Source organism: Botrytis deweyae (genome assembly GCF_014898535.1).
Source record: "Botrytis deweyae strain B1 chromosome Unknown BDEW_001, whole genome shotgun sequence".
NCBI classification, from domain to species: Eukaryota; Fungi; Ascomycota; class Leotiomycetes; order Helotiales; family Sclerotiniaceae; genus Botrytis; species Botrytis deweyae.
The window spans coordinates 1,673,383-1,697,955 of NW_024066208.1; the positions used below are offsets into that span (position 1 = coordinate 1,673,383).

General features: G+C 44.2%; 8 protein-coding genes across 8 annotated transcripts; 3 read left to right on the forward strand and 5 right to left on the reverse strand.

The window, feature by feature from the left end:
- Window positions 1-49: 49 nt before the first annotated feature.
- EAE98_000490 (uncharacterized protein) lies at window positions 50-2,406 on the reverse strand. Its single transcript, XM_038948108.1, has 3 exons — window positions 1,924-2,406; window positions 1,272-1,873; window positions 50-1,221 (listed from the first exon to the last, which is right to left on the reverse strand). Exons 1-3 carry the CDS (start codon window positions 2,197-2,199, stop codon window positions 225-227), a joined length of 1,875 nt encoding a protein of 624 aa, XP_038815785.1. The 5' UTR covers window positions 2,200-2,406; the 3' UTR covers window positions 50-224.
- A 71-nt stretch (window positions 2,407-2,477) lies between these two features.
- On the forward strand, window positions 2,478-6,642 carry EAE98_000491 (uncharacterized protein; the record flags this gene model as incomplete). The annotated part of the gene is made up of 2 exons (XM_038948109.1): window positions 2,478-2,825; window positions 2,887-6,642. Exons 1-2 carry the CDS (start codon window positions 2,751-2,753, stop codon window positions 6,640-6,642), a joined length of 3,831 nt encoding a protein of 1,276 aa, XP_038815786.1. The 5' UTR covers window positions 2,478-2,750.
- Window positions 6,643-7,487: 845 nt separating this feature from the next.
- Window positions 7,488-8,342, reverse strand: EAE98_000492 (uncharacterized protein; the record flags this gene model as incomplete). Its single annotated transcript, XM_038948110.1, has 2 exons — window positions 7,488-8,038; window positions 8,102-8,342. 2 exons carry the CDS (start codon window positions 8,340-8,342, stop codon window positions 7,488-7,490), a joined length of 792 nt encoding a protein of 263 aa, XP_038815787.1.
- A 434-nt stretch (window positions 8,343-8,776) lies between these two features.
- EAE98_000493 (uncharacterized protein) lies at window positions 8,777-9,231 on the forward strand (the record flags this gene model as incomplete). Its single annotated transcript, XM_038948111.1, has 2 exons — window positions 8,777-8,945; window positions 9,038-9,231. The coding sequence occupies 2 exons, from the start codon at window positions 8,777-8,779 to the stop codon at window positions 9,229-9,231; spliced, it is 363 nt and encodes a 120-aa protein (XP_038815788.1).
- A 935-nt stretch (window positions 9,232-10,166) lies between these two features.
- On the reverse strand, window positions 10,167-11,836 carry EAE98_000494 (uncharacterized protein; the record flags this gene model as incomplete). Its single annotated transcript, XM_038948112.1, has 3 exons — window positions 10,167-10,536; window positions 10,585-11,510; window positions 11,582-11,836. The coding sequence occupies 3 exons, from the start codon at window positions 11,834-11,836 to the stop codon at window positions 10,167-10,169; spliced, it is 1,551 nt and encodes a 516-aa protein (XP_038815789.1).
- A 3,688-nt stretch (window positions 11,837-15,524) lies between these two features.
- Window positions 15,525-17,122, forward strand: EAE98_000495 (uncharacterized protein; the record flags this gene model as incomplete). Its single annotated transcript, XM_038948113.1, is given in 2 exon segments — window positions 15,525-15,758; window positions 15,776-17,122. The coding sequence occupies 2 exon segments, from the start codon at window positions 15,525-15,527 to the stop codon at window positions 17,120-17,122; spliced, it is 1,581 nt and encodes a 526-aa protein (XP_038815790.1).
- A 1,297-nt stretch (window positions 17,123-18,419) lies between these two features.
- EAE98_000496 (uncharacterized protein) lies at window positions 18,420-19,685 on the reverse strand (the record flags this gene model as incomplete). The annotated part of the gene is made up of 2 exons (XM_038948114.1): window positions 18,420-19,561; window positions 19,625-19,685. The coding sequence occupies 2 exons, from the start codon at window positions 19,683-19,685 to the stop codon at window positions 18,420-18,422; spliced, it is 1,203 nt and encodes a 400-aa protein (XP_038815791.1).
- A 2,486-nt stretch (window positions 19,686-22,171) lies between these two features.
- Window positions 22,172-24,497, reverse strand: EAE98_000497 (uncharacterized protein). Its single transcript, XM_038948115.1, has 2 exons — window positions 23,537-24,497; window positions 22,172-22,863 (listed from the first exon to the last, which is right to left on the reverse strand). The coding sequence occupies exons 1-2, from the start codon at window positions 23,789-23,791 to the stop codon at window positions 22,375-22,377; spliced, it is 744 nt and encodes a 247-aa protein (XP_038815792.1). The 5' UTR covers window positions 23,792-24,497; the 3' UTR covers window positions 22,172-22,374.
- Between the last annotated feature and the right edge of the window lie 76 nt (window positions 24,498-24,573).

Below are 24,573 nucleotides of genomic sequence, written 5' to 3' on the forward strand. Positions count from 1 at the left end.
ATATGTTCCTTGCTCGGTATCGAATACACAGATACCCCTCAGCAAACTACAAAAACAAAGAGCACCACTCTCACATTGGACCACAAAAGAATCATCCAGATAAAATGTACAAATTGGGTATCTACCTATTGATTCTCCTCCTTAATACAAAGCTGCAAATTCTTTTAACTCCATTCCATCTATCCCTACATACAATAATAACTTTACAATTTATACATATCTCGTTAAACCACCGGAAACTTTTTTCCTAAGCCTTCTGCCCATCGCGCATATAGTACATCAGCAAGCTGTTTTGTATGTTCCATTCCTGGCACTATTTGACCTGGTAGATTTGATTTTTCCTTTGCATCTACCTCGGGCATTGCGCTGGACTGTCGACGACGGTGACTTTTAAGGTGTGGGTTACTCGTTGCTAGTACTAGTTTTCCATTTGCGCCTTTTTGGGGAGAACCTTGAGGTGTGCCGTCTCGAAGGACCAAAGCTCTGCTTGGAGACATGTGTGAGGCGATTTTGGGTTCTTGCTCTACTTTGTCTATCAAGAGCTTGAGGAGATGATATTCGCCCTCTGGATCAATAGCGTCAAGGGCGGCCCAAGCATCGGCTAGGCGAGACAGTGCTTGTCTTTTGGCTTGATCTCCTGTTTGTGCATGCATTTCTTGGAATACTGGGTCAACGACTTTTGCATATGCACGTCGGCCAAGGTATGCTTCTTTTGTATTCGCTTCTGCTACTTGCACAAGTGCTCTGTTTTCATCACCCTGACGAGATGGAATTTCGGCTGAATCTTCGGGACTGCTTGGCCGAGATGATGACGTTGAGTTATTTGATACTCGGCGGAATAATCGGACTGTTGAACCAGTATTTCCAAAACTCATGTCTGGTGCTAGTGGAGGTCGTCTGGTTGTACCAGTTTGACTCTGTGTACTGTTACCCCGTGGCCTGGTTGGTGAAGAGTGCTGCATCGCTGGTGGTTGTCTTCTGACGGTACCTCTATCAGATGATAGTGACGGAGGTGAAGAATACTCTAAAGGTGAATCTTTGAGATCTAATTTTTTGAAAGCCTCCTCAGGAGGAGCTTGACTACCCTGGCCATTTGCATGGATGGCAGAAAGCTTTCTTCTCTTGCTTCCATTCTTTCGTGATGGTGCTACAGTGATCGTAGAAGCCTTGACTGTATCAAAGACCCATCCATCAGGCTCATATTTTGGAGTCATTGTATTGCTGGAGTTTGTTAGTTGATGACAACAAGCCCAGATAGCTTCGATACTTACAGTGTTTCCTCATAGAATTTAGGATGTGATGGCCGAGTCCTTGACCCGTCCCACTCCTGTCTTCTCTCCACTAACTCTTGCAAAGCCTCAACTTTTCCTGCAGAGCGTATGAATTTATGCTTCAATAATTCCTTTGCCGAAGGTCTTCGATCACAATCTTTAACCAAACATTGTGCCACAAAATCCTTAAAGTCCTTGCTGTAATTTGAACCTTCTAATCTTGGTGCCGGTGCTTTAGGTATCTGAAATAGAACCTTCATTGGATGTATCGAAGCATGTGGTGGTTCTCCATTGACCATCTCTATTGCGGTGATTCCGAGGGACCAAATGTCTGCTTTGAAATCGTATCCTGCTTGTTGAATAACCTCTGGCGCCATCCAGAATGGGGTACCGACGAAAGTATTTCTTTGTGATTTAATATTCGTGAGCTGTGCTGCAACTCCAAAATCTGCCAGCTTAACCTTGCCAGCAGTCGATAGTAATATGTTTGCTGCCTTTATATCTCTATGTATCTTTCCCTCTTGATGGAGATACTCGAGACCTAATAGGATCTCTCGACAAACAATCGCAATGTGGGCTTCGTGAAATGGAGCAGGTTTCAGCTGCTTCCAATTAGCAATGCATTTAGTTTCCCGAGTGAATATAATCATACCAAATCCAAACATGATCCTCCTCCCAGAAACTCCATGACAATCCATAATTTATGACCTCGCAGAAAACTTCCTTTGTATTGAGTAACGTATGGACTGGCGCAGGTGCTGAGGACCGATATCTCTTGTTGAATTTCCTGAATGTCATCTTCACTCGACTCTAAATCAATCAATTTAATTGCGCAAATCTCTCCCGTCGCTCTTTCAATGGCTTTGTAGACGACGCCAAAACTTCCACTCCCCAGTTCCTCGAGGACTTGGTACTGCGTTGTTGACATAATTTTGGGAGTGATTGTGATATTTTATCGCTGCTGGTTGTTTCCTACTTATCGGCGGCACCCTGCCCAAACAAAATGGATTTCTTTCGAGAAAATCAATCGACGTCCAAGATGAAATGCAAATACAAATGCAAATGCAAATGAAAACGAAAATGAGAAGGAAAACAAAATTGATATAGATATAGATATTAAATTAAAAACGACCGAGACCTTTTTTTTTTCTTTTATTAAAATGTAAACAAAGTACGATCGAACGTGATCAATGTCTCTTAACGAAATCGGATAAGGTTCTTTGTTTACCCAGCTCAGCCATTTCAGCGTTGCCGGGCTAATGGTGAGGTGCCAACAAACCAAAGCTATTATATGTTCCTATTCATATTACTGGGCAGATTTGCAAAAATTCAAGATCCTTTAAATTGTCTCGAGTCGAACATTTGGTTACTTTTGCCATTTCACAAAATCTTGCCATTTATTCTCAGATGCATTGATCTCGGACTTTGGGAATATTCCAACCCCAATGATTCACCGATAGAAGTCGCAACACCTCAACCATGACGCCAGCCCCGGGTACTTTGCCTACTCGCTTTCCATGCTGGTGCCGAGCTATATATTCCTTCAGCGGAGAGGTAAGTGCAATGTACATTGCGATTTTCTACAGTCGAAAGCTCTAACCATACCATTGCGCAGTCAAAACGCGACTTGGGCTTTATTGAGGGGGATTTGATAGAATGCTTGAACGCAGGAGATGGATCATGGTGGATGGGTCGATTGCGGAGGGACAAGAGAGTCATGGGATTGTTTCCTTCGAATTTCGTACAAGTGCTGGATGAGAGTTTCCGACCAACGAGTAGAACATCGAGTCCAATGCCGGATCGAAGTCCCAGTCCAAACCCCTTCAAAAACCCAACAGCTCCGACGAAGCCCAAGACAAAATCGATGCGAAAACCATTCCAAGCTTATGCTGCGCCAGATATGGGGGCATTAAAGAGGGCGGAAGCTAGGGAAAAGGAACGTCTTGCGACTTTGAATTCTCGAATACCATCACCAGCCGCCAGGGGTGGACATGATGGGGCAAGGGCGCCTTCTCCTCAACCCCAGCCTCCTCTATATCAGTCGCGGATGCGCTCGCCAGCACCATTTTCTCAGATTCCAAGCCATGTATCTCGCGCACCCTCTCCAGGCCCAAGCCATTATACATCCCGCGCTCCCTCTCCTGCGCCAAACCACTATACATCTCGTGTACCTTCGCCTGCGCCTAACCATTATACTGCTCGTATACCGTCGCCTGCGCCCAACTATTACAACCCTCGGGTACCATCTCCTGTGCCAAATCACTACACATCTCGAGGGCCATCTCCCGCTCCTAACCATTATATATCTCGAGGGCCATCTCCCGCTCCTGGCCATTACATATCTCGAGGGCCATCTCCCGCTCCTGACCATTACGCATCTCGTGCGCCCTCGCCTATTCCCAACCAATATGGATCTCGTGCTCCTTCTCCTGCTCCCTCGTTTGGTTACCAAAGTTATTCTCGAGGTCCATCGCCTGCGCCTCAATTTGACAGAGGAGGTACCTCATCTCCACCACCACCTCCACCGCCTCATCGCAGCACTTATGCTCCCCAAGCATCTAGAGATACATACGAAAACAATTCGAATACCTATAATATACCATTGGCAGTATCACCATGTCCACCATCGCCGGCGGGCACAGGACGCACTCCCTCCCCTTTGCGAAGTGCAATGGATGATGTAATGCTATCTTTGGCAGATATGGGAGTAGCTCGAGAGTCAGAAATCCCGGAAGCACCAATCGACCCATGGTCTCCTGAGGCATTTGATCAGACGTACATATCATCAAAACGTGCACCTAGATCTAATACAGCTATTGCAATTCCTGAAGAACATAATTCAACAAGTGCTGATAATTACGCCAATAACATGCAACCTTACCAACCTACAAATACTCCCCCACCACAACTTAGCAATTACGTTCAAAGAATGGAGAATAGATTAAGTAAAATGTATTCCTCGACGCCTCGTTCCCCAAATGATGATGTCCGACCAGCAGTCCCTCCTAAATCGAGTTCATATGCTTATGAGAGCCGACCAAAATCGTCTATGAGTATAAATACACAGTCAAGCAAGCTTCGCCACCGGAAATCTGCATATGAAGTTGGTAAATCTATGCTAGGGAGGACTTTCACCACAAGAACAGACAAGACAGATTCAACAAGCTCTTCCTCTGGTACTCGCAGCACCACTACCAATGGAAGCTCGAGTACTCAAATGACTGATAAAAGCCTCATGAGTGGACCTTCTGCCGGTGGTATCTCTTCAACTAGTGCCGGAAGCTTAGCCAGAAAGCGGGAATTGCTGTACGGTCGAGCTCAGAGTGCGCTCGGTTCACGAAAGGATAACTATCTAGGGATGAACAACAGTCAACCTGATTTCACTACTGGCCGATCTCAGACGCCAATGACCGGCATTTCATATCACAGTAGTCATGCTTCGGATCCTTCTCGTATGCAGTCACCAACTGGCTGGCCAGGTTCTGCAGCAGATGGCAATGCTGCTCTTGGTGGTCTCATGACACCCAAATCCAAGAAAAGCGGGTTCTTCAAAAGAATGGTCGAGTCCGCTAAAACAGGTGCTGCGAGCGCTAGGAGCAGTATCGCTGTTGGTGAATCTTCCAGGCCGCGAGTTCAGGCACATAGTTCATTTCCAGCGGGAACTACGTCAATGGGAGGTGGTGGGTTTGGGAACACACCGAACTCTAATACCTCTAATGAAGTTGGACCTGGAGGTAGTACCGTGGGAGTCGATTGGGTTCAGGTGCGACGAGACATTAACAGATCGAATTCTTTGAGTAAGATTGAGCGAGTTGAAAGAAAGGAGAGATGCCAGATGATGGATTATCCCGCTATAAGTCCTGTGGAAGAGCTTCTCGAGGGGTGCGATGGTGACGAAGGAGTTAATGGTAAACCAGTTGTTGAGCCAACCAATTTTCAAGCAGTAAACCTCAGCCTGGTTGACAAGAACACAAGATTCATCAATAGTCTTCCGCCCATGTCTAACCCTATGAGCCTAGCCACAGGCTATGTGTGTCGGCCATATAGAAGCGATATCCAGCGCTTAAGAGCAATATTCACATGGGTTAGCGAAAAGATCACATGGGAAGAGGGCTTCGATAACGATACTGCTGATTCAAGAAGGGTGATTCAGACCAAACATGGTTCTTCGGAAGAAGTCGCATTTCTAGTTATGGATATGTGTAAAGCTATTGGGATACATGCAGAGGTTATCAGAGGATATCTCAAATCGCCTGGTGAAGTACCAGATATGGGCCCAATGCCTCGACCTAATCATTTCTGGAACGCAGTCGTAATTGATGGAGAATGGCGAATAATGGATTGCTCTTTAGCAAGTCCTTCTCATCCTCGACGAAGCCAATATACCAGTGCCAGTAGCCAATATGCGGAACCCTGGTGGTTTCTGACTCGGCCAATCGAAATCTGCTGGACTCACATACCTGAGCAGCATGTTGACCAACATCTCTGTCCTCCCATGGCACATGAAATTCTGCTAGCTCTACCATGTGCTTGCCCCGCATTTTTCACCAATGAGATGGAAATGGTGGATTATGATACAAGTCTCATACGTATTGAGGATCTAGAGCTTGTTCACATCAAAATTTCTGTACCGCCTGATGTTGAGTGTGTGGCGGAGGTTGAAGCACGTGCCTTTGAGCGGGATGCTGATGGTGATCTATTCGAGACTGGCGAGATTATTACGAAGCCTGCTTTGGCACAAGCCGAATGGGTAGGCAGTCAAAAGAGATATACGATCAAGGGTCTACTGCCTGGTGATGAAGGGTCAGGTATTCTTAAAATTTATGCTGGGAAACGTGGTCTCATGCATAGTATCAAGGATATCCCACATCCGTTAGCGGTCGCATTGCCTATTATTCACTCTGGTGACAATCCTCCATACGAGTTTCTGATCCGACATCCAACACCTCATGCACAACGTCATGACCTTTATGTCGCTCAGCCACAATGCCAGCGGTTAGCCATCAATAATACCTTCGTATTCGCTGTGCGTCAGCATCCTTCCTCGCTATCCACGGGATCTCCAGATCCTGGGAGATCCTCGCCTATTCCATTTATACGACCAAACTCGGCCATGTCTATAACAAGTTCCTCGGCTTCTGGTTCAGGAACCGGTAAAAAGCCAGCCAAATTGGCAATTCAAGCGCCAGGTGGAAAAATCTTGAGATTAATGCGAAAGGAAGAGAGGAATGGGGGTGTCAATTTAGAGGGTGGAGATGGGGGAACTTGGGAGACGATAATTAAATGTGGGGAAAGGGGTGTATGGAGAGGACTAGTTTTAGCCGATCGAAGTGCTAGATGGTGCGTTTTTGCTGAATGGACTTGCGTCTAATACTACCTATATACTCTCAATTTCGAGATGAAACGAAAGCGACGATCAATTAAAAGATTGGGAAGGACGAAAAACGGGAATCGACATGAGACGAAATGTATGCATTTTATGGCGCCTTGCGGTTGTAATGGACGAATTTTTTATAACGAATAATTTGGGTTGGATTTTCGGCGGTAATAAATGGTAGGCTTAGGCTGGATGGAATGGTCGGATGGTCGGTAGGTCGGTAGGTCGGGTTTCTCGGTCGGAATTATTGTATAAAAGAATCGCATTTCAAGAGGCGTTTTTGCACATTGGGAGCATGTAGAAGTAATTTGGGGGATTAGTCGTCGCCAAATATGTTTATGCATCTTGTATCACAGGTGCTTGTAGTTCTAGTAGTGCATGCGTTCTAAAATTTAAAAATATATCATATATTGGAGTGTGTGAGTGGCTATTGTGAGTATATGGAACGCCTTTCCAAAGTCCTATGCATATCTCTTACGAGCACTGAAATTCACGTGAACGCCAGGTTCCCCAGTTGACTGCTGAATGTTTAACGTGACGGCTCTACTCAGAGATTGTAGAAACGTCAAAGGCAAATAGAACGTCTTGTACGAGGTATTTGTACCATTGAGCTCATTGATCTTGTTCACTACCACAAGCCGATTTGCGGTAAAATTTTATGTTAGAAGATCAACCTAGTTACACATCCATTTCTTCTGGATTTCCTCAATATTGCAACTGGGGCCGCCCTGATCCAGGCCCTTTCATTCAAGTTCCCATACCAAGACCAGATGAATCGATAATCATACACGCCTTCTTTCCCATTCCTCCACCTCTGAATTTTCATTCTCATCTCTCATCTATTTCTTCTTCCTACTCGACAAGCCCCTCTTCTCCGCATTCTTCGCCTTCCTCGCATTTGCCTTCCTCCACGCCGTCCATCGATCTCCCGGTTTATACAACCTCACCTTAACCTTTGCTCTCTCCGCCGCTCTTCCAATCTCCCAATTCGCCTCGCGATACATATATCCCGGTCGCAACTGGAGATTTCTGCCCTCCTCTCCCTTCCTCTCCTTCTTCTTCTTCTCCTTCTTCCCCTGCTGCTCTGCCCCCTCCACACTAACCTCCACCGCCACCGGCTGCTCCACCTCCGGCTCCTCGATCTTCGCAACCTCCATCCCTAATCTGCGTCTGCGGATGGTATTCCGCGGTAAGGGGAGAACCTGCTCGCGCTTGAATACCACGCCGATGTATTGGCGTTTGGGATGGCGCTCGGGATCTTTATAGTATTTCACATAACCGGGCTGGGTGGCATAAATGGTATGATCGCGACCCATAGCGCAGTTGTCGCCGGGGAACCAGTGGGTGCCGCGTTGGCGGAATATGATGTTGCCGGGGATTACGTATTGTTCTGAGGTGTGTTAGGACGGAGTGGGAGGATGGGGTTGGACATGACATGAGGGGAAATACATACCACCGGATTTCTTCGCACCCAATCTCTTCCCCGGTCCATCTTTCGCTTTATTGACAGCTCCTTGCGCCGCGTGCGAAGCATGACGAACGCCAATCAGAGGGGCAAGTGGAGAAGAAGATTTCTTGAACGAGAGATGCGTGAGCGCTTCGCAAAGATGCGTTTCCGCAGCCGATGCTGACGCGGTCCGCGAGAAGGACGTTATAGCGCCTCGCAATGGAGGCTGTAGGCGTTGAAGCAACATCTTGGGATGTGTGGGTTGGGAGGTGAGGAGTGCGGATATTTTTGATGTTTGGTGATCCGATGCTTTTTTTACGGGGACCGAGATGTGTGGGGGGCGCGGTGGTCGGATTGGGGGATTGGGGAGGAGGGAGAGTTGGTGTATTTTGTAGAGAATCTCAAGATTATTTAATGCAAGTAGAGTCGAAAATTTATATCTCTCATCTCATGTACTTTATTGCGTTAAAATTCCAAAAATATTTAAATCCTCCACCAAACCCCCAATTTTGTCATTTCGCCATCTTACAGTCCCCCGTAAACATTTCTACCACCTGTCAATATCAAGCTATCACTATCTGCTATCTAACACCACCACCCATCACCACCCATCACTAGATTTCCATATTCCCCTTCCAACATCACACTCCCATAACCAGATCCATTCCACCACAAGCAAAAATGGCCAAACCACTATTTTCTCTCTTCTCATTCCTATTCCTAATAATCGGCGTATCCGCACAATTTCAATTCTTCGAGCAAATGTTCAACGGTCAACAACAGCAGCAGCAACGTCAACCACAAGATGTGCCCAGTGATTCGCAATGGTATCAGGATAATTATGATCGAGGTAATAATGTTCTCCCATATATCTTCCCAGTTTCTCTCCTCCCTCTACCCCTATCTCTCCATTCCCTAAAACTAACATCCCCCTCCCCCTAGCCCACTGTACATCCTACCTCTGCCCCGGCACCCTCTCCTGCGTCGCCTTCCCACACCACTGTCCCTGCGCGCACCCAACCTACGAGGAGAAATTCGAGCTCGCAGACGGAAACGCTATTTGCATATCGAAAGGAGGATTTAAGGCTGGGGAGGCAGCGAGGAAGGTGGAATTGGCTAGGAAGGGGTTGATTTGATTTCATATGTTTTGATTGGGATTGATTCGAGTTGGGGGGGGAAAGGAGGAGTAGTTGATTTTTTCTTTTTACTTTTGAGTTTTTTGCATGGGGTTGATTGCGTGTGGGATGGGAGATGCGGAGGAGAGGAACGAGAGGGCAGGGGGGATGGGATATCGAAGATTGGCAAGCAAGCAATGGAGTTCTTTTGGGGGATTATTGGGACTGTGCAAGTGTCTGGAATGGAGGGTGTGAAACGGATGAAAAAAGATTATGAAGATAGTTGTGGGAATGAGAATAAGATGTGGATTCACGTGTACAACATTGTACTGCATTCATAGGAAAGGCCGCGGGTTTTAGGAGGATTTCCAACCTACCATCTACAGAGGGGGAGTTTACTACCCATATTTCATGCACTCCAGCGCTTGTTTATATGATAGTCAAGTATTAACGTCACACGGGATAATCGGTTATCACAGGCATAGTATGATATTTATCTAGCCCATCTCGCATAGAAAGCAGGTCCTGCAAGATATATTACAATAACAAAATATTGCAGTCGCTGACAAAAATCTCCCTTAGCTTCTGCGACTCCCAATTTTACCATCCACTGCGCCGCTCCATATCCTCCAACCATCCGAAACCCCGGGTACTTATAAAACACCGCCCAAACTAGACCAGACCCAATCCATGCTCGATTGTACTTGTGAAAATCAAGGGTAAATCATTGACGCCAAACTCCATCTATTCAGATCCATCCTTTCCAATTGTTCGTACCATTTCATCCATCATTCTCATCCGTCCACGCTAATCAGTTTCAATATGATGTACTCTGCTTTCACAATACTGTAGTAAAACGTCGGATTTGGAGAGCCACTATTTAAAGTCATAAAATATAAATATAAAAGGTCGTTCGTTATGCGAATCGTTAAAAATACTATAAATTAGTGATCATATCATGTTGTTGCTGTCGTTTCGGGCACAGTGGGTGCTTGTGCTCGTGTTCTTATTCGGAGAGTGGTTCGGAGTCGACCTGCAAGGCTAGCTCTTCTGCCTTGTTCTTCGAGTCCGTCTTGATTTGGTGCAGCCACTTCTTGTTGGGATTGCTCACGTGCAAATTCGCGAAGGGTAGCAATACTCTCCTCGGGAGGAGCATTGCGAAGATGCATAAGACGAGAAACGCGACTACGAGAGCTGGTCTCTCCGTTTTCAGAAGTACCAGCTGTGTGTTGACTAGCTGCTTCTCCTTCACCCGCATCAAGTGGAGGAGGAAGTTCATCATCTGCAGATTGGGCATGGGTTGCTGTAGGTCGGAGGTCATGGCGACTGTGAAAGTTAGTACATGTTTATACATTATAAAATAAACGAGCCTACCATAATGGACAAGTTCCTGAGACATTCAATAGCCAAGGGTCTATGCAAGCAGGATGATATTTGTGATGACATGGAAGCACTCGAACGTCTTCACCGGTAGCGAAATCTTCTGTACAAATCGAACATTGTAAAAGCTCGGTCTCCTTCGTGGCCGCCGATGCTTCGTTATCCCCTGACTCAGGATGTGCACCCAAACCCTTCTCGGAAGTTGCTGCCGCGGTAACCGGAAATTTTGATGTGTCACTGGCCGTGGCATCTGTTGTAGAAGTAACAGGAACATGGTGAACACTGCCATTCTCCAATTCAATATCAGTACTCCCTGGTTTCCCCGGTTCTGGATCCCCGAATTTCACAATGGGTAGAGTTTCCAACATAGCTCGCGCAAGACCCTTTGCTCGACTTTGCCTTGGTCTTCCTGGAGCGTTCCGTGGCCCATATCTTTCCGGATGCCTGTGAGCGCGAATGGCTCCCGTGGCTATAATTATCAAGAATAGCAAAGTGATAATTCCAGTGATACTGTATAGAATGCTCATGGCAACAGCTGTAGTTGGTGGCGGTCCTCCGTTGTTACTAGTTTGCGATGCCGAACCTATATCTGACGAGCTTTGGTTGGGTACGAATCTTGCGACCAATGAGCCGTTGGTATAATTGTTCAAAGTAACAAATAAAGCCATTGAATCGGAGGCAGACACCATGGTATAAATTGTTTTATAAGTAGAATCGCCAGTAATGCTACACTCCTGTGAGTATAAGCTATACAATAATATGGCCTTTGGCCGCGCATTTCCTGCCATGATAATAGCTTGTGTTGAATCAATGTTGGAGCTTTCGTTTGGATCACAATTCATGTATGCTATATCGGTGATGGATAGATTACTCGCATTTGACGCATCTATGGGGACAATAGGTCCGTTGATGTTAATTTGCTATACCATACAATATTAGTGGTCTGCTTCATGTTATACATATACAATGCAATTAGGAACACATTTCTTACATTTACAGCAGTCTCAGTTTGTCCTATTCCCGCCTCAGCAGTGAGCGGGGCAATGTTGTACATATTCCTGACCAAGAGATCGCTATTCCCAGACGTCAAAGACAATTCAAAATCCGGGTTCGTCATGCTAGATGGCAAAGTATCATTCGAGGGCGAGAAGGAAGCCGTGGAAGTTTGACCAGCAACCAACCCGACGAAGAGCAGGAGGATCGAAAGGCATTTCGCCGTATTCCCTCCCTTATCCGGTAGAAGCATGATTGAGATGATGCAGTTGAGGAAGGGAAGAGTGAATAGAGAACAAGAGAAAAATCCACGGAAAGTCGTAAACAAATAGCACTCTCTCAATCGAATATCACATATCCATTAATTTAAGAGGAGCAAATACTTTGTAGTTTTATCGAGGGTTCATTCCCACTACTACAAAAGATGAAGTGAAACTCTCTTCTTGGCTTGGAGCTGTTTTGGAGAGGGAGATGGTCAAACTCAAATTGGATTAGCGTGGATGGGATGTCGGCAGAATGGATCTCCGTGCGTTGAAACTGTAGGATGTACTAGGTAGGAGGGAGTGGTGGAGGTATGTAGTGTAGTTCGGATGTTGTTGGAACGATCATCGATCACTCTGCGGCGGCTTTGATTGATGTACGAAGTATGATGTGGAAGGATGATTCTGTTCCTTTGTCACAAACCCTTTGGTGACGACGGGATTGAGGGAAGAGTGGGAGATAAGGAGGAAAGAGGGAAGAAAAAGTATGATGATGTGGGGGATAACGATAAATTATACTTTGTGCTGTAAGGTTACGATAACAGGAGCAAGAAATGTCAAGTACGTAGGCGAGGTAGGTAGGTTTGAGGCCATATAAGGAAAACGGAAAACGGAACACGGAAAACGTCAAGAATGCGGAGAAGAAGCGTGGATAGAAGACTAATAAATACTAAATGCTAACGAACTCAAATAGATACCTAGGTAGTAGTTCTTGATGATTCCAAAGGGTCTACTTGATGATTACGGTACAGTACAGCCCAGCCCACCACGATGCATGCTACGATACATGACAACATCTTACAGCGACCAATGATAATGGGAATCGTCTTGACAATTGCCACGGATGAAGACTGCCGGTGCGATGATTGCCTTTCTCCGTCGTAGCCATTCATATCAAGGTTTATCAAGATTTCAAAGAATCTGGAGAGATTGTGGGTAGATGTGGGTAGTCAGTCGTACAAAGAAAAAAATAATAATAATTAACACAAATACAAACACAAATCACAAATCATTCTTCCGCGCCCCCCCGCAGCCTCAATCCATCCTCATTACATAATCTTTGATGTCGTATCTCGTATTGTTATTGATGTTAATGGTGGACTGTACTGTACTGTCCATCTACGCTCGCTACGGTATCTGTCAAATTCCGTCTACTCTGTATATGTGAGAATACTCCTCAGTAGGTACTAGGGACTCCCTAGATAGGTAGATACCTTCCTTCCTCTTTAGAAATAAACATCATCACATTATCACATCATCATAGACATAGCCATGCTCCATACTCCTTACAGCTTGCTTTCTTTCCCTTCCTTTCAATTCCTTTCAATCATAATCAACTAGGTCGGTTATTACGATGAAACTCATATTCTCCTTTTTATACATTCGTATTTTCACTCCAAACACAAAACATTATGCATTAATTGAATAATGATAAACATTAATCATTTCTTTCTCAACCATTATTCAAGAAAAGCCCAGCTAAAGCCAAGCTTCTCAAGAAATTTAAGTCGTGTCGTTTAATTGCTGTATCCAATGATGTCGCTAATTGCCACTCTCTCCTTTGTCTTGGAGGTCTTGGGAAAATCATTAATTATCAATAGTTCTTCTTCATTTCTCCCCTCAGGGCCCAATTCTAGAACACAGCCGTGTCCTACGAACCTTCTTTTTATCTGAATTTCGCTCAGCCCCCTCTTCGCCGTCTAATCGTACGTCAGTCAGTCACACTTCAAAAAGAATAACCTCAAGTAGTACTTATGGCACATCAGTTCTCGCCTCATCCAGATCTCTCTTTCTCTCTTATTCGGCTTCCTCGGAAGAACACCTCTTTCTCAGCTCTTGTCGGCTATCAAATCACATGAAAGCTTGGTGGAGACTTGGTAAATCAAAGCTCATGGCTTGGCTTACTTGGTCTACTCGAATTTGTTTTCAGCCTCGTCGTTGCCAACAGGCTTGGTGTTTTGGCTTTTTTCTCACTTACGTTTCTCCAATTCCTTGTCTAATTTTTCGCTCGTCGCCTCCCAAACCTTCTAGAGCTCGGCGTTCTGGCCTTGATTGACACATTACGTGCCGCATTGCAGCGGCACGAGCCTTCCAATAAAAGTCGGTCTGGGGTAGCGCAAACTCTATCTCCGCGAATCGAGGGGAGCGAGGTCACGTGTTGCAAACATCTTGCCATATCTTGAAGTTTCGAGATTGTTCCAGTAGTGAGGTTGTCTTGCTGTCAATAACTAGCTACACGTACACGTTTCTGTCTATTTTTGATTCGCATATCGCTGCTCAGATCTTTTCCGGTCATGCCTCATTCGCATAAGGTTGATGTTCCTAGTGAGAGGTACGCATAGCATGAGACTCCAAGAAACATCAAATGTCGGTATGTCGATATCAATCGGGTTTGTTTCGAAAGCGCGCTTTCCTAACACTGCCATGACTCTCGAGTAGATTTATCGGAAGAATACTCTTGCATGATGGATAAAGATGGAGTCGGATGGGTCGTCGTCGCGCATTCGCTTCCGATCGTCAAAACATTCGAAAATATCTCGATAATCACCCAGATCAAACCCTACCAAACCCACCATACTAGCCAGAGTTCGAAAACGGAAGAGACCTCAAACTTCAAACCCTCAAGAAATATATCAGCAAAAATACAGACGTAAGTGTTTGGGAAAATGATCGTGTTTCGCGACGTCATCATTCGCTATACTTGCCTATTTTTGACGTTACCCACTTCTAACCTCACCGACGACAATGCAAAAAAAATAAGCATGTTAGAAGGTCTGAACATCTCAAGGCAGACATTGAATTGAGACCTTGAGATTGTGTTCTTACTTCTTTTTTATTCTGTTTTTGGATATATCCACCACCTATCCATCCATCACCTCCCAACTCTCCGTCAACCATCCACCAATCATCTAATTCTAAGCTATCTATTATTTTGTTTTTATTGCCTTGTTTTTGGCTACATTCACACATGCATGTCTCACATTGTGGCAGCATACCGAGGGGTATTATCTTCGAGTGCCACGGCTCAGGACGGGCTTCTGAGGGAAGAAGTCGAATTGCACTCCTTAACCACTCTACCAACTGCCCCAAGTTGTTCTCGTTTGTATTGACGGTTATATAGTATGCCCGTCCTTGCGGGTTGTGACCGCGCCCGCCCGGTTTCTGCCGAGATGGATAAGATCGTGAGATTCACTCAAGGCTGCCCCATTTGATATCAGCAGACTTCCTATCAAAGTGAGAAAAGTGACCACCATTCTCCATTCATTGACCATTCTAATCATCACAAAAATAACCTTATCAAATAATTACCTAGGTAGGTTCATTGAGATGGTGGTTATTCTATTATACAATCTTATCTTATATTAATTCAAATCCCGAAGGATTATCAGGATACAAATTCTCATGGGAACACAACTGTTTTCCTCAAATAGGGACCAAGTTGGCCGTTTAGAAGAGCCGATTGTTATACATTGATTCTCTTCAAATCAATTGAATAAAAGGCCAGGCAGGATACTATGTAAGTAAGCAACGGCAATGTGACATTTGGAAAGACCAATCTCAGCCACCTGTAAATGTTGTGTAGCATGAAAAAGTGTGACTCTGGCTGGTGGCTTTTCTCCACTTCTGACCTTCAACTTCTATCTTGTTTCAGCAATCATCATTTTGAGATAAAAGCGCGAGATGGCATCACCCGCAGATATTATCACCTACATTGGAATTCCGCTTGCTGTTCTCGGCATTTCACCTATACTTTACAACTTTATCATTGCATTTTTTGTCAAGCTGAGATTGAAGCGACAACTGAAAACAGTGGGCTTAGTTGATGATACGGTTATTCGAAGTCGATTCATTAATGGAGTTGTCGAGCTTGAACTTCCAATTTATGAGCTCAAATTCGAGGAGGGTTGCCCAAGTGTACGAGCTCGACTTAGGTGGAAAGATTTGGGAGATATCGGGATGCATCTTGGATTAATTTTGAATGTGGTGAACGAGGTAGACAGGAGCCATATTTTCAAAGACGCCTGGTAGGCCGGGTCACTAAGACGTTCCAGATATCTTCTAAACTATCGTTACCAGAAGTTTCAGTGTCATTTGAGCATCTGCTGGGATACTTACTCCAGAATGAATGGAGAAAAGGAGGAAACATTGACCTTGATGGCTTTGGGGCGTTGAAGACCCACAATCTCAATATTCCAGTGGGAACAGTGTTAGTAAGAATTGCAACATCTTTGGAGCAGTGTTTGTTCTTGAAAACAGCTGCGTCGAGTTTGGAGAACCGAGGTTTTCTTTGTGTAAAGTTGTGCTCAAACGTATCTTACCCATTCACCTCGGAACTGTCCAAAGACGAGGATTATTTCAGCAAGATAGAGAGAAAGAAGTGGGTTTCAAAGGCTGGTCTCATCACCGAGGATAAAATTTGGATTCTGGAAAAGACGAATCGATATTTAATCCGCGAGCCATCCCCTCCAGCATCTTCATCCGCAGTTCCTGACGGTGTTGACCAGGTTGCCAATACTGCAAAACAAGATGAAAACACCTTTGATTCCCAAGCTGTCGTTCCCAGAAGGGGAGTTTATGTTTGGGTCGATGTGATGGGAATTCGGCAAGCGTTTGCCATTAATGGCTTAGGTCCTAACAATGAGCCCATGCAACTAGAAGAAATTGACAAATCTCACCACATAATGGCACCAACTGCCGGTCTCGGAAAAACGATCAAACTTGAACAACGCATTTTGGATAACCTCTTCTTGACACATGCATTCGCTTCACTACTAGAGCTTAATGATCTCCATAAACTTCCACAGTTCGAGTACAGCCCTGACGTCCTTTCCACTGCAGTCTTCGCGTCTTTCACATTTGGGAATCTCCATGAATCGGTACAACTGGCCATGTGTAAACGCCAATCTTCTCCCGATTTCGCACTTGATCAAACCAACATTGCTAATTCCCTCGAAAAAATTCCCAATCAAGCGCGAGAGCGAGAGCGAGAGCGAGAATCTCTCACCAAGATCAATCTGCTAGCTAACACACATGGAAACACAATCGTTTCTTCCATCCCTAAAACATTGATGAAACGGCGTCGCAAGCGTCATTCTATCTACAAGAACTCCCCATCATTCAAAGTACACTTTCGAATCTCGCATTTGAGATTATTATACCTCGACCTTTTCCTCTGGCAGGAGATTTGCCACACTGCCGCTAGATCTCCAGGAAACAAAGCGTGGCCGCATTTTCTATCCCGCAGCACGGTTCCTCCCATGGAAGAAATTCTGTACTAGATCTTACTTGATCAAGACTTTGCCCCCGCGGTCGTCGAGCAGCTCAAGCTAGCTGATCGAGAGAGAATCGTGCACCCCGGCCGAACTGCGAAATCTGCCTGATACACATCCGGTTTTCTTCGTTTGTGCAATTTTTTTGATGGATGGGGTGGTGGGAATGGCGGAGAATTGCGTTGATAGATGATGTTCGGTGTTGGTTGCGTGAAGAGGTTTCCGAGGGTGGATTTGCGATTGGGGGTTACTTTTTCTTTACTTTTTATGAGGTTATTATATATATTTATATATTTATTTATTTATTTATCTATCTATCTATTTATCTATTTATCTATCTATCTATTTATTTATCTGTTTATTCATCTATTTATTTATCTATTTATTTATCTATTTATTTATTTATCTATTTATCTATCTATTTATTTATTTATTTATCTATCTATCTATTTATTTATTTATTTATTTATTTATCTATTTATCTATCTATTTATCTATCTATCTATCTATCTATCTATCTATTTATCTATCTATCCCTTACACATTTTCTCTATCTGTTTATTCATTTATTATAATTACCTACCCTCGCTTTCACTTCCACTTCGATTCCATTTTAAACTATAATCATCTCTCTTCTTTTTCCTATCTATATTCTAGAATATAGTCTATAATGTATATAATAAAACACACTATATAAACTACAGCATTCTTTCTTTTCATACAAAGATCCCATTCTCCAGATAAAGTTGAGCGATCGAATTGTGGTTCCGGGCGGCAGATGGCGGGAACCCTTTCGTTCAAGTGGTAGAGGTGGTGAGATATTCTGATATTACAAGTATACAGGATATCGCATTGTAAGACTACCTATGGTATAGTATTATTTTCGTAGGGTGGTAGCATCATTTCTACCTAGAGCAATGGAAGTACACACTTTAGGCTATATCATGAATTCAATGGCAAATTACTCTCATATGTAACCCCCAAAAGTGATTTAATTATTCTCATGCCCTAAAATCCAGAGGCGATTTACTCTCTTCTTATAGAATCTATCCCCCCTTCATAAATCTACCCTCTCTCTATTATAGAATCTAGTCTAAAACCGCTGAATCTAGCCTAAAAAGGATAGATTCTATTATAGAATCTATCATAGAATCTAAGGGGCATTAGAGTAAATTGTCTACCAATTTTAGAGCATGAGAGTATTTGAATCGCTTTTGGGGGGCATAAGAGTAATGTGCCGTAAATTTAAATATAATCTTTGAGACGGGGTTTCAAATTCAACGATACGATCGCAGATGTTTCTAAATCAAGCTTTCCCATTCAAAGCACTTTTTTCATGGAAAACATCAGACTCAATCTCCTCACTATACTTCAAGTCTCCCTGTCTTCGCACCTCATCCATAACCCGCATGATCGCCTCACTCTCCCTCCAATCCAACCCCTCACTCTCCTTCTTCCCATCCCTCAAACACCTACCCACCTCATCCGCCTCCCACGCCATCCCATGTCCCCAATTCCCCCTCTCCGGATCCTGCGGAATCTCACATTCCACCGTCTTGAGATCTCCCGCCCCGTTCGCATTCTTCAAAACCTTGTACTTCAACGGTCTATACGCAGGACCAAAAACTTGGATTTCTCCCTTGGTGCCTTGGATTCTAATCGTCGGAGCTTCATCTCTACTCGCCTCCCCATGCGCATCTGGTTGCGTCGCCACTCTCATCCCCGTCGTCGCGATCCCCACACTTTTATTCTTGGAAAACTGTAAAATGATACTGGTCTGTTCATCCACACCCGTCTTGTCGTATTTCTGCACAGCGGCAAGAACGGACGGTACTTCGCGCTCGATAGAGGGACAGGATTGACAATGGTACAGAATTTGGAAAACCCATGTGATAGCATAGATACCCAAGTCAAGAAGTGCACCACCCGCCAAATCAGGATTCACCATACGGTTTTCGAGAGGAAAAGTCAGAGTGCCATCTTCATTTGCCTCTGCAATCGAGAGATCTGCAAACACGCGATGCACCTCTCCAATCTCTTTATTTCGCACCAACTCCCGGATTTGGATACTCAGCGGGAAGTAGCGGGTCCAGACCGCTTCCATGAAAAACAGATTGCGCTCTTTGGCTGTCTCGAACAGTTTGCGCGCTTGCGAGGAATTGACCGTGAGAGCTTTTTCGCACAGCACGTGTTTGTTTGCGTGCAGGGCTAACATGGCGTTTTGGAAATGGTGGGAATGCGGGGTGGCGATGTAGATGACGTCGATGTTGGGATCGGCAACGAGTTCATGATAGGAACCGTAGGCTTTGATACCTGGGGGCGCCTTGATCTCTTTCAGAAATGTTTCGGCGCGGGAAGCGGAGGAGGAGGAGGCGGCGGCGATGATGCGGTGCTTGACGTCGTGGACGTCGCGCGTGGCGGGGTTGCATAGGATGTCTTTGCAGAAGGCTGGGGGTGGTTAGTTTGAGGTTGTTTGGGGATTGGGGGCGGCGGGCGAGGGGGGGGAGGTACTGGTTGCGATGCCGCCGGTGGCTAAGATGCCCCATTTTACTTCGTATGGTTTGGATGTCATGATGTTGGTTGTATGGATTATGTTCACGTGCAAACGATGAAGAGGACAGGTGTATAAACAAGTATGGAATCGTAAGAATTTAACTGAAATCTGGTGTCGCGGAGCTTAAGAAGTAAATAATGGGTAATGACGTACAAGGCAATTCTGGCACAATGCGGGTGTTCATAAATATTTATTAAGGTTACCCCGCCATCTTATCTGATATCTTATGTCAACGTTACACCACATCCGCCACCACGCTGTGTGCAATATCGTCGGAGCTACTACATCAAGAAGTCCGACGGGACAATACAAACACATCCGGATTTCAAACGATTGGTGTGCACATGCCCAATTTAACCATTCAAGACAGGTATCACAATCCCAGTATCGCCTCTCCATTTCAACTCACGGTTGATACCCTACAGCTCTAAGAACCTAGGTACCAAATACCAATGTTTACCAATCCTCGTATTTCTCGACTCTTGATTCTCCAAGCTGTTCTTCCATGATATAGAACCAGAGGTCTCTTCCTTAAAATATCTCATCTTCCTACGCAGAAGCGTGAGTATGGTAAGGCAAATCAGCTGATAGTGGATAGGGAAACGCGAAGAGGCCGACAAGAAACACATTCGCTAGTGCGGATTGGAAAGGGGCCATGGGGAGAACTTGAATGAAGGAAAGGAATATCATATAAGCGGAGAAGATATTGATACTTCACGAGATTGGAAGAAAGATGAAATGTTCCAATTGGTACAAGAGGAAAAAGAATCGTCACAAGAGGAAAAAAAGAATCTACATCCTACCAAGAGGATACGGAATTCGCAAACGAATATCCATTTGAGGAAGTAAAAACCAATAGATCATCTGTAAACACACAGGCCAATGGGTCACCTGTCCTCGAAACTGACGTTGTCATTCGCCGCTACGAAATGTTCGGAGAAAGTCCTCAAATTCGCAAAGCTGGCTTAGTACGACGAGCCGGCCGAATAGAAGCGGAATCTAGAATTAATCGGTATTAGATGAGTTGGGTAGAACAAGAAGCTGGTTCAGTGAGGATACTAGAAGAGATTAAGAAGTAGGAAAGAGAGAACGATAGTTTGATGATGGAGAGAATATATGAAGCGTGGAACGCGTGAGGTAGAGGGGTTAATCAAAAAGGGGTTAGAGATGGGTGGATGGTAGTCTCGAAAATGGAATTAGATGGGGATGGAGAAATGGGGAAGAGGGGTGGGGAAGAGAGAGCAGAAGAAGTACTGGGAGAGGGGTAACATGATGACTTTTATGTGAATCTTCTCATTTCTTATTTCAACTCGGAGATTTTATCGGGATTATCTAAAATTGTTTTCAAATTTTATATGTAAATATTTCCCTATAGATAACCAATTACAATAGAGAAATCAAACTCCTAATAGATAATCAGAAAGGACGCAGAAAGGACGCAGAAAGACCGAGAATTTCGAAAGAAATGCGAGAAAGACGCTGAAAAGCAAATCACAAAGACAACGAATTCAAAAATACCTACCTACGGAAAAAATTCACATTAACCAATCTATCTCAATCTCCATTATCCAGCCGTATCCTCGATGTCACTGAGACCCTACCAATACATGAACTCTCAAACGCTGCTCTTACGAATCATAATAAGATTCGATTGTTCTATACATAATACAATATAATACAATACGATGAATTCACTCTCAAGATACCGCTTAGGTAGGATTAGGACTCGAAGTAGATGGTCACCCAATAGGAGAAACATTTCCAATACTGTTAGGCGGAGAATTGATAGGTGAGATGGAGATGTATATACATGTATGGTGTAGTATGTTACTATTGGGAACATATGGCAGGTATGTAAATATGATACAAATACTTATAAATATCTGATCACGCATTAAGAAGCTAGAAATAGTAGCGAGGGGTTGGAAGTGCAATGAGTAATGTGTGTGAGAATGCAACGAAAGAACGTGAGTGTAGAGGTGGAGCTATCATGGATATACCATAATAGTAGACTAGGCTAGCGAAGGAGATGATGAGATGGGTACCTAGGTAGTTATATATACACACATATATGTATTTATATATTTATAATTAAAATTCCAAAATCGACATGAATCCCATCCCACAAGTTAATTAATCAATACGCAAGAGAATGCATGAAAACAGTGAGTGTGTAGACAAAGAAAATTGGGAGATTAATATAAATACTCAATAAAAAACACTTCTGCTTTGAAAAAGATGGGAGATAGATGTGGTTTAAGTTTGCGAGAAAATCATCGTGCTGGGGATATTGCAAAGAGGGTTTAGATACCGGAAGAGTTGTATGGGAATTTCCGGTATCAAACAAGCTGCAAGTTACTTTATATGGTTAGATAACAAGAACGTATACTTAGCTGTTACATTCGTGTTCTACAATAGGTTCTTTGATGTTGGGGAAGGGAGGAGTGTTCGTCTTTTTCCTGGAGTGGATTGGGGAATATAGGGGGAGGATGAAAAGCATAAAAGAAGAAAAAGAGTTTTCGACAAGGCAGGGTTTCAAATAACGTGCGATGTACACCTTAATCAATAGAAAGATAAATTTCATACCCAAGTGAGAGAATACAAATTTAAATTTTATGCGAATATACGCCGCCTCGCGTTCAAAGGTATCTAAAAGGGATGATTCCACGGAAAGATCAATCCCAATGCAAATGAGTTGCATGCTTTCTCACATTTCCTCCATGTCCTCGAAATCGTCCATTACTGGAAAGTCTCCCACTGTCACTCTCTCAGGTCTAACAAAGACGCCGAATTTTCCATCACCATCTTTACCCCAATATCTCTTTCCAGCTATACTGCCATCATTCTTTCCGACAGGTTCATCAAGTTTAACTCCGATCCACTTTCCTGCCCCGCCAGGGATTTCTGCAACGTCACCCACATACATCACTACACCTCTTCTGGAATCATCTTCTCCAACTCTACATCTCTTGCCTACAGAGATACCTTTGGCTTTGATCTCATTATCGTAGACAGCAAGTTTTGCATCAAGGAGAGTTGGAGCATCAGGGTTGAATCGTCCGAGCTTTTCATTCTTTTTCCACGCAAGAACACTGTCGGTGCGTTTCTCGTAGGATTCTACGGGAAGAGTGTATTTCTCGACTGCAGAGACATCGGTATAATTTTCACGGAGACCAGGGGCGCGAGTATCAGTTACCTGGGAAGATTTGTGTTAGCATGTTGATAAATAGCCAAGCCTAATTGGCGGAAGTATCGCTACATAAATTTGTTGGGAGAACCCGGTGGGAAAGACATAAAATGATACGTGTCCTCCAAAGATGATTGCCAAACTTAACAATGGAGAACAGTAGGTTTGTGCTTGCAAGTATCAGGTGCCTACTAAGTTTTGGAATACAGCACACCGTGACTCAGAGTGAGACTAACGATAATGCAATAATATATCCACTTGATGGAGCTCAGACTGCGGCAAATAGTTCATGGACAACGAACAAAACTTGTCGTGTCCGTGACAAAACACTCCACTCTAAGCAATTTGGAACACTTGGCCTAGCTGTAGGGCAGGAAACTAATCCACACAAAGCAACATCAGCGAGTTGAGTAGACTATAATTTAAGATTTATCATCTCAATGGCCCAAGTATCATGGAATGAACTATTGGGGCAACCCGGCAAACATCGGCATGAACTATCATATGATGCTGAAATGAAAACCTTGTCTAGTATGGATACGATACCGAAGATCAAGTCTCATGTCGAGGAGAAAATAACATCCGTGGGATCGAGGTGGACAGACAGCCTTGCAGAACGATAAGGTCTTAGAGTACCACGACATGTTTCGCGTTACGAAGCTAAAGAAATTTCCGAACTCACGTGAATAACGGCGTGTGGTGCCAGAGGAAAGTTTGACAGTTGTGTATTCTCTTCATCCAGAGCTTGGATGTCGACAGATTGTTGATTGTTGATCCACAGAGTGAGTTTTTGATCTGAGGAAGGGATACCGGTCACGGGTACAAGTTTTGATTTTAGTTGACCAATGGACCAAGATGGAGTAATACGACGCTCTGATCCAGAGTTCTCTGACTTGACAATCATGGGGATATCCCCTGCTGTTTGCATACCACTCATGGTTGTTGAAGTTGGAAGGAATGTAGGGCGTAACGGATGAGGCTTTGATGATTGAAATTTTCCGATATAAGGCGACCAGGTACCAAGTTCCGGTTACACAATCAATAAATCTGCGAGAAAGCTCAAGGTTGATGTTAATTGCGAGTGGGATGATGATCCAATAGGATTTCCTTATCGATAGAGGGTTGGAAGGTATGGATGTGTATTTGAAATGTTCCACACGATAGTATGGAATAGTATGGACGTTTTGGGTTTTTCTTTGCCTTTTCTATGCCTTATGATGCTTGAAATAGAAATCTATCCCGGTTGACGGATCTCTGCAGCTTGCCAGGCGTAAGATGACCAGGTTGTTGTGACCAGGTTCCGTTTTGAACTTTGAAGGCGGGAGGGACAACTGCCGTTTGTTCTCGTATACAATAAGAAATGATCCGACGACTCGACGAGAGAGATTCGATGGGGGGATTCGAATTTCAATGCAGAGCCCGATGGGGAATCTGAAAGTTGGATTATGGAGACAGATGAGGTGTCACCGCACTTTTCTTGGTAGAAGTAGGATGATTATGGGTCACAAAGGAGCGAGTGAAGCGTTCATCCATGATACATCAAGTTGTTGTTGTCGACCCATAGAAAAACTGGTCTGGTTGACGCACGTGACACAGCTCCAAAAATCCATCCAGAATAGGGAATAATAATAATATTAACAAGGTGTGCAGTGCAAGTGTTCCAAGGTTCCAGATAACAATCCATCAGCCACAGTTCTTTCTTCGATGCCCCATATTGGA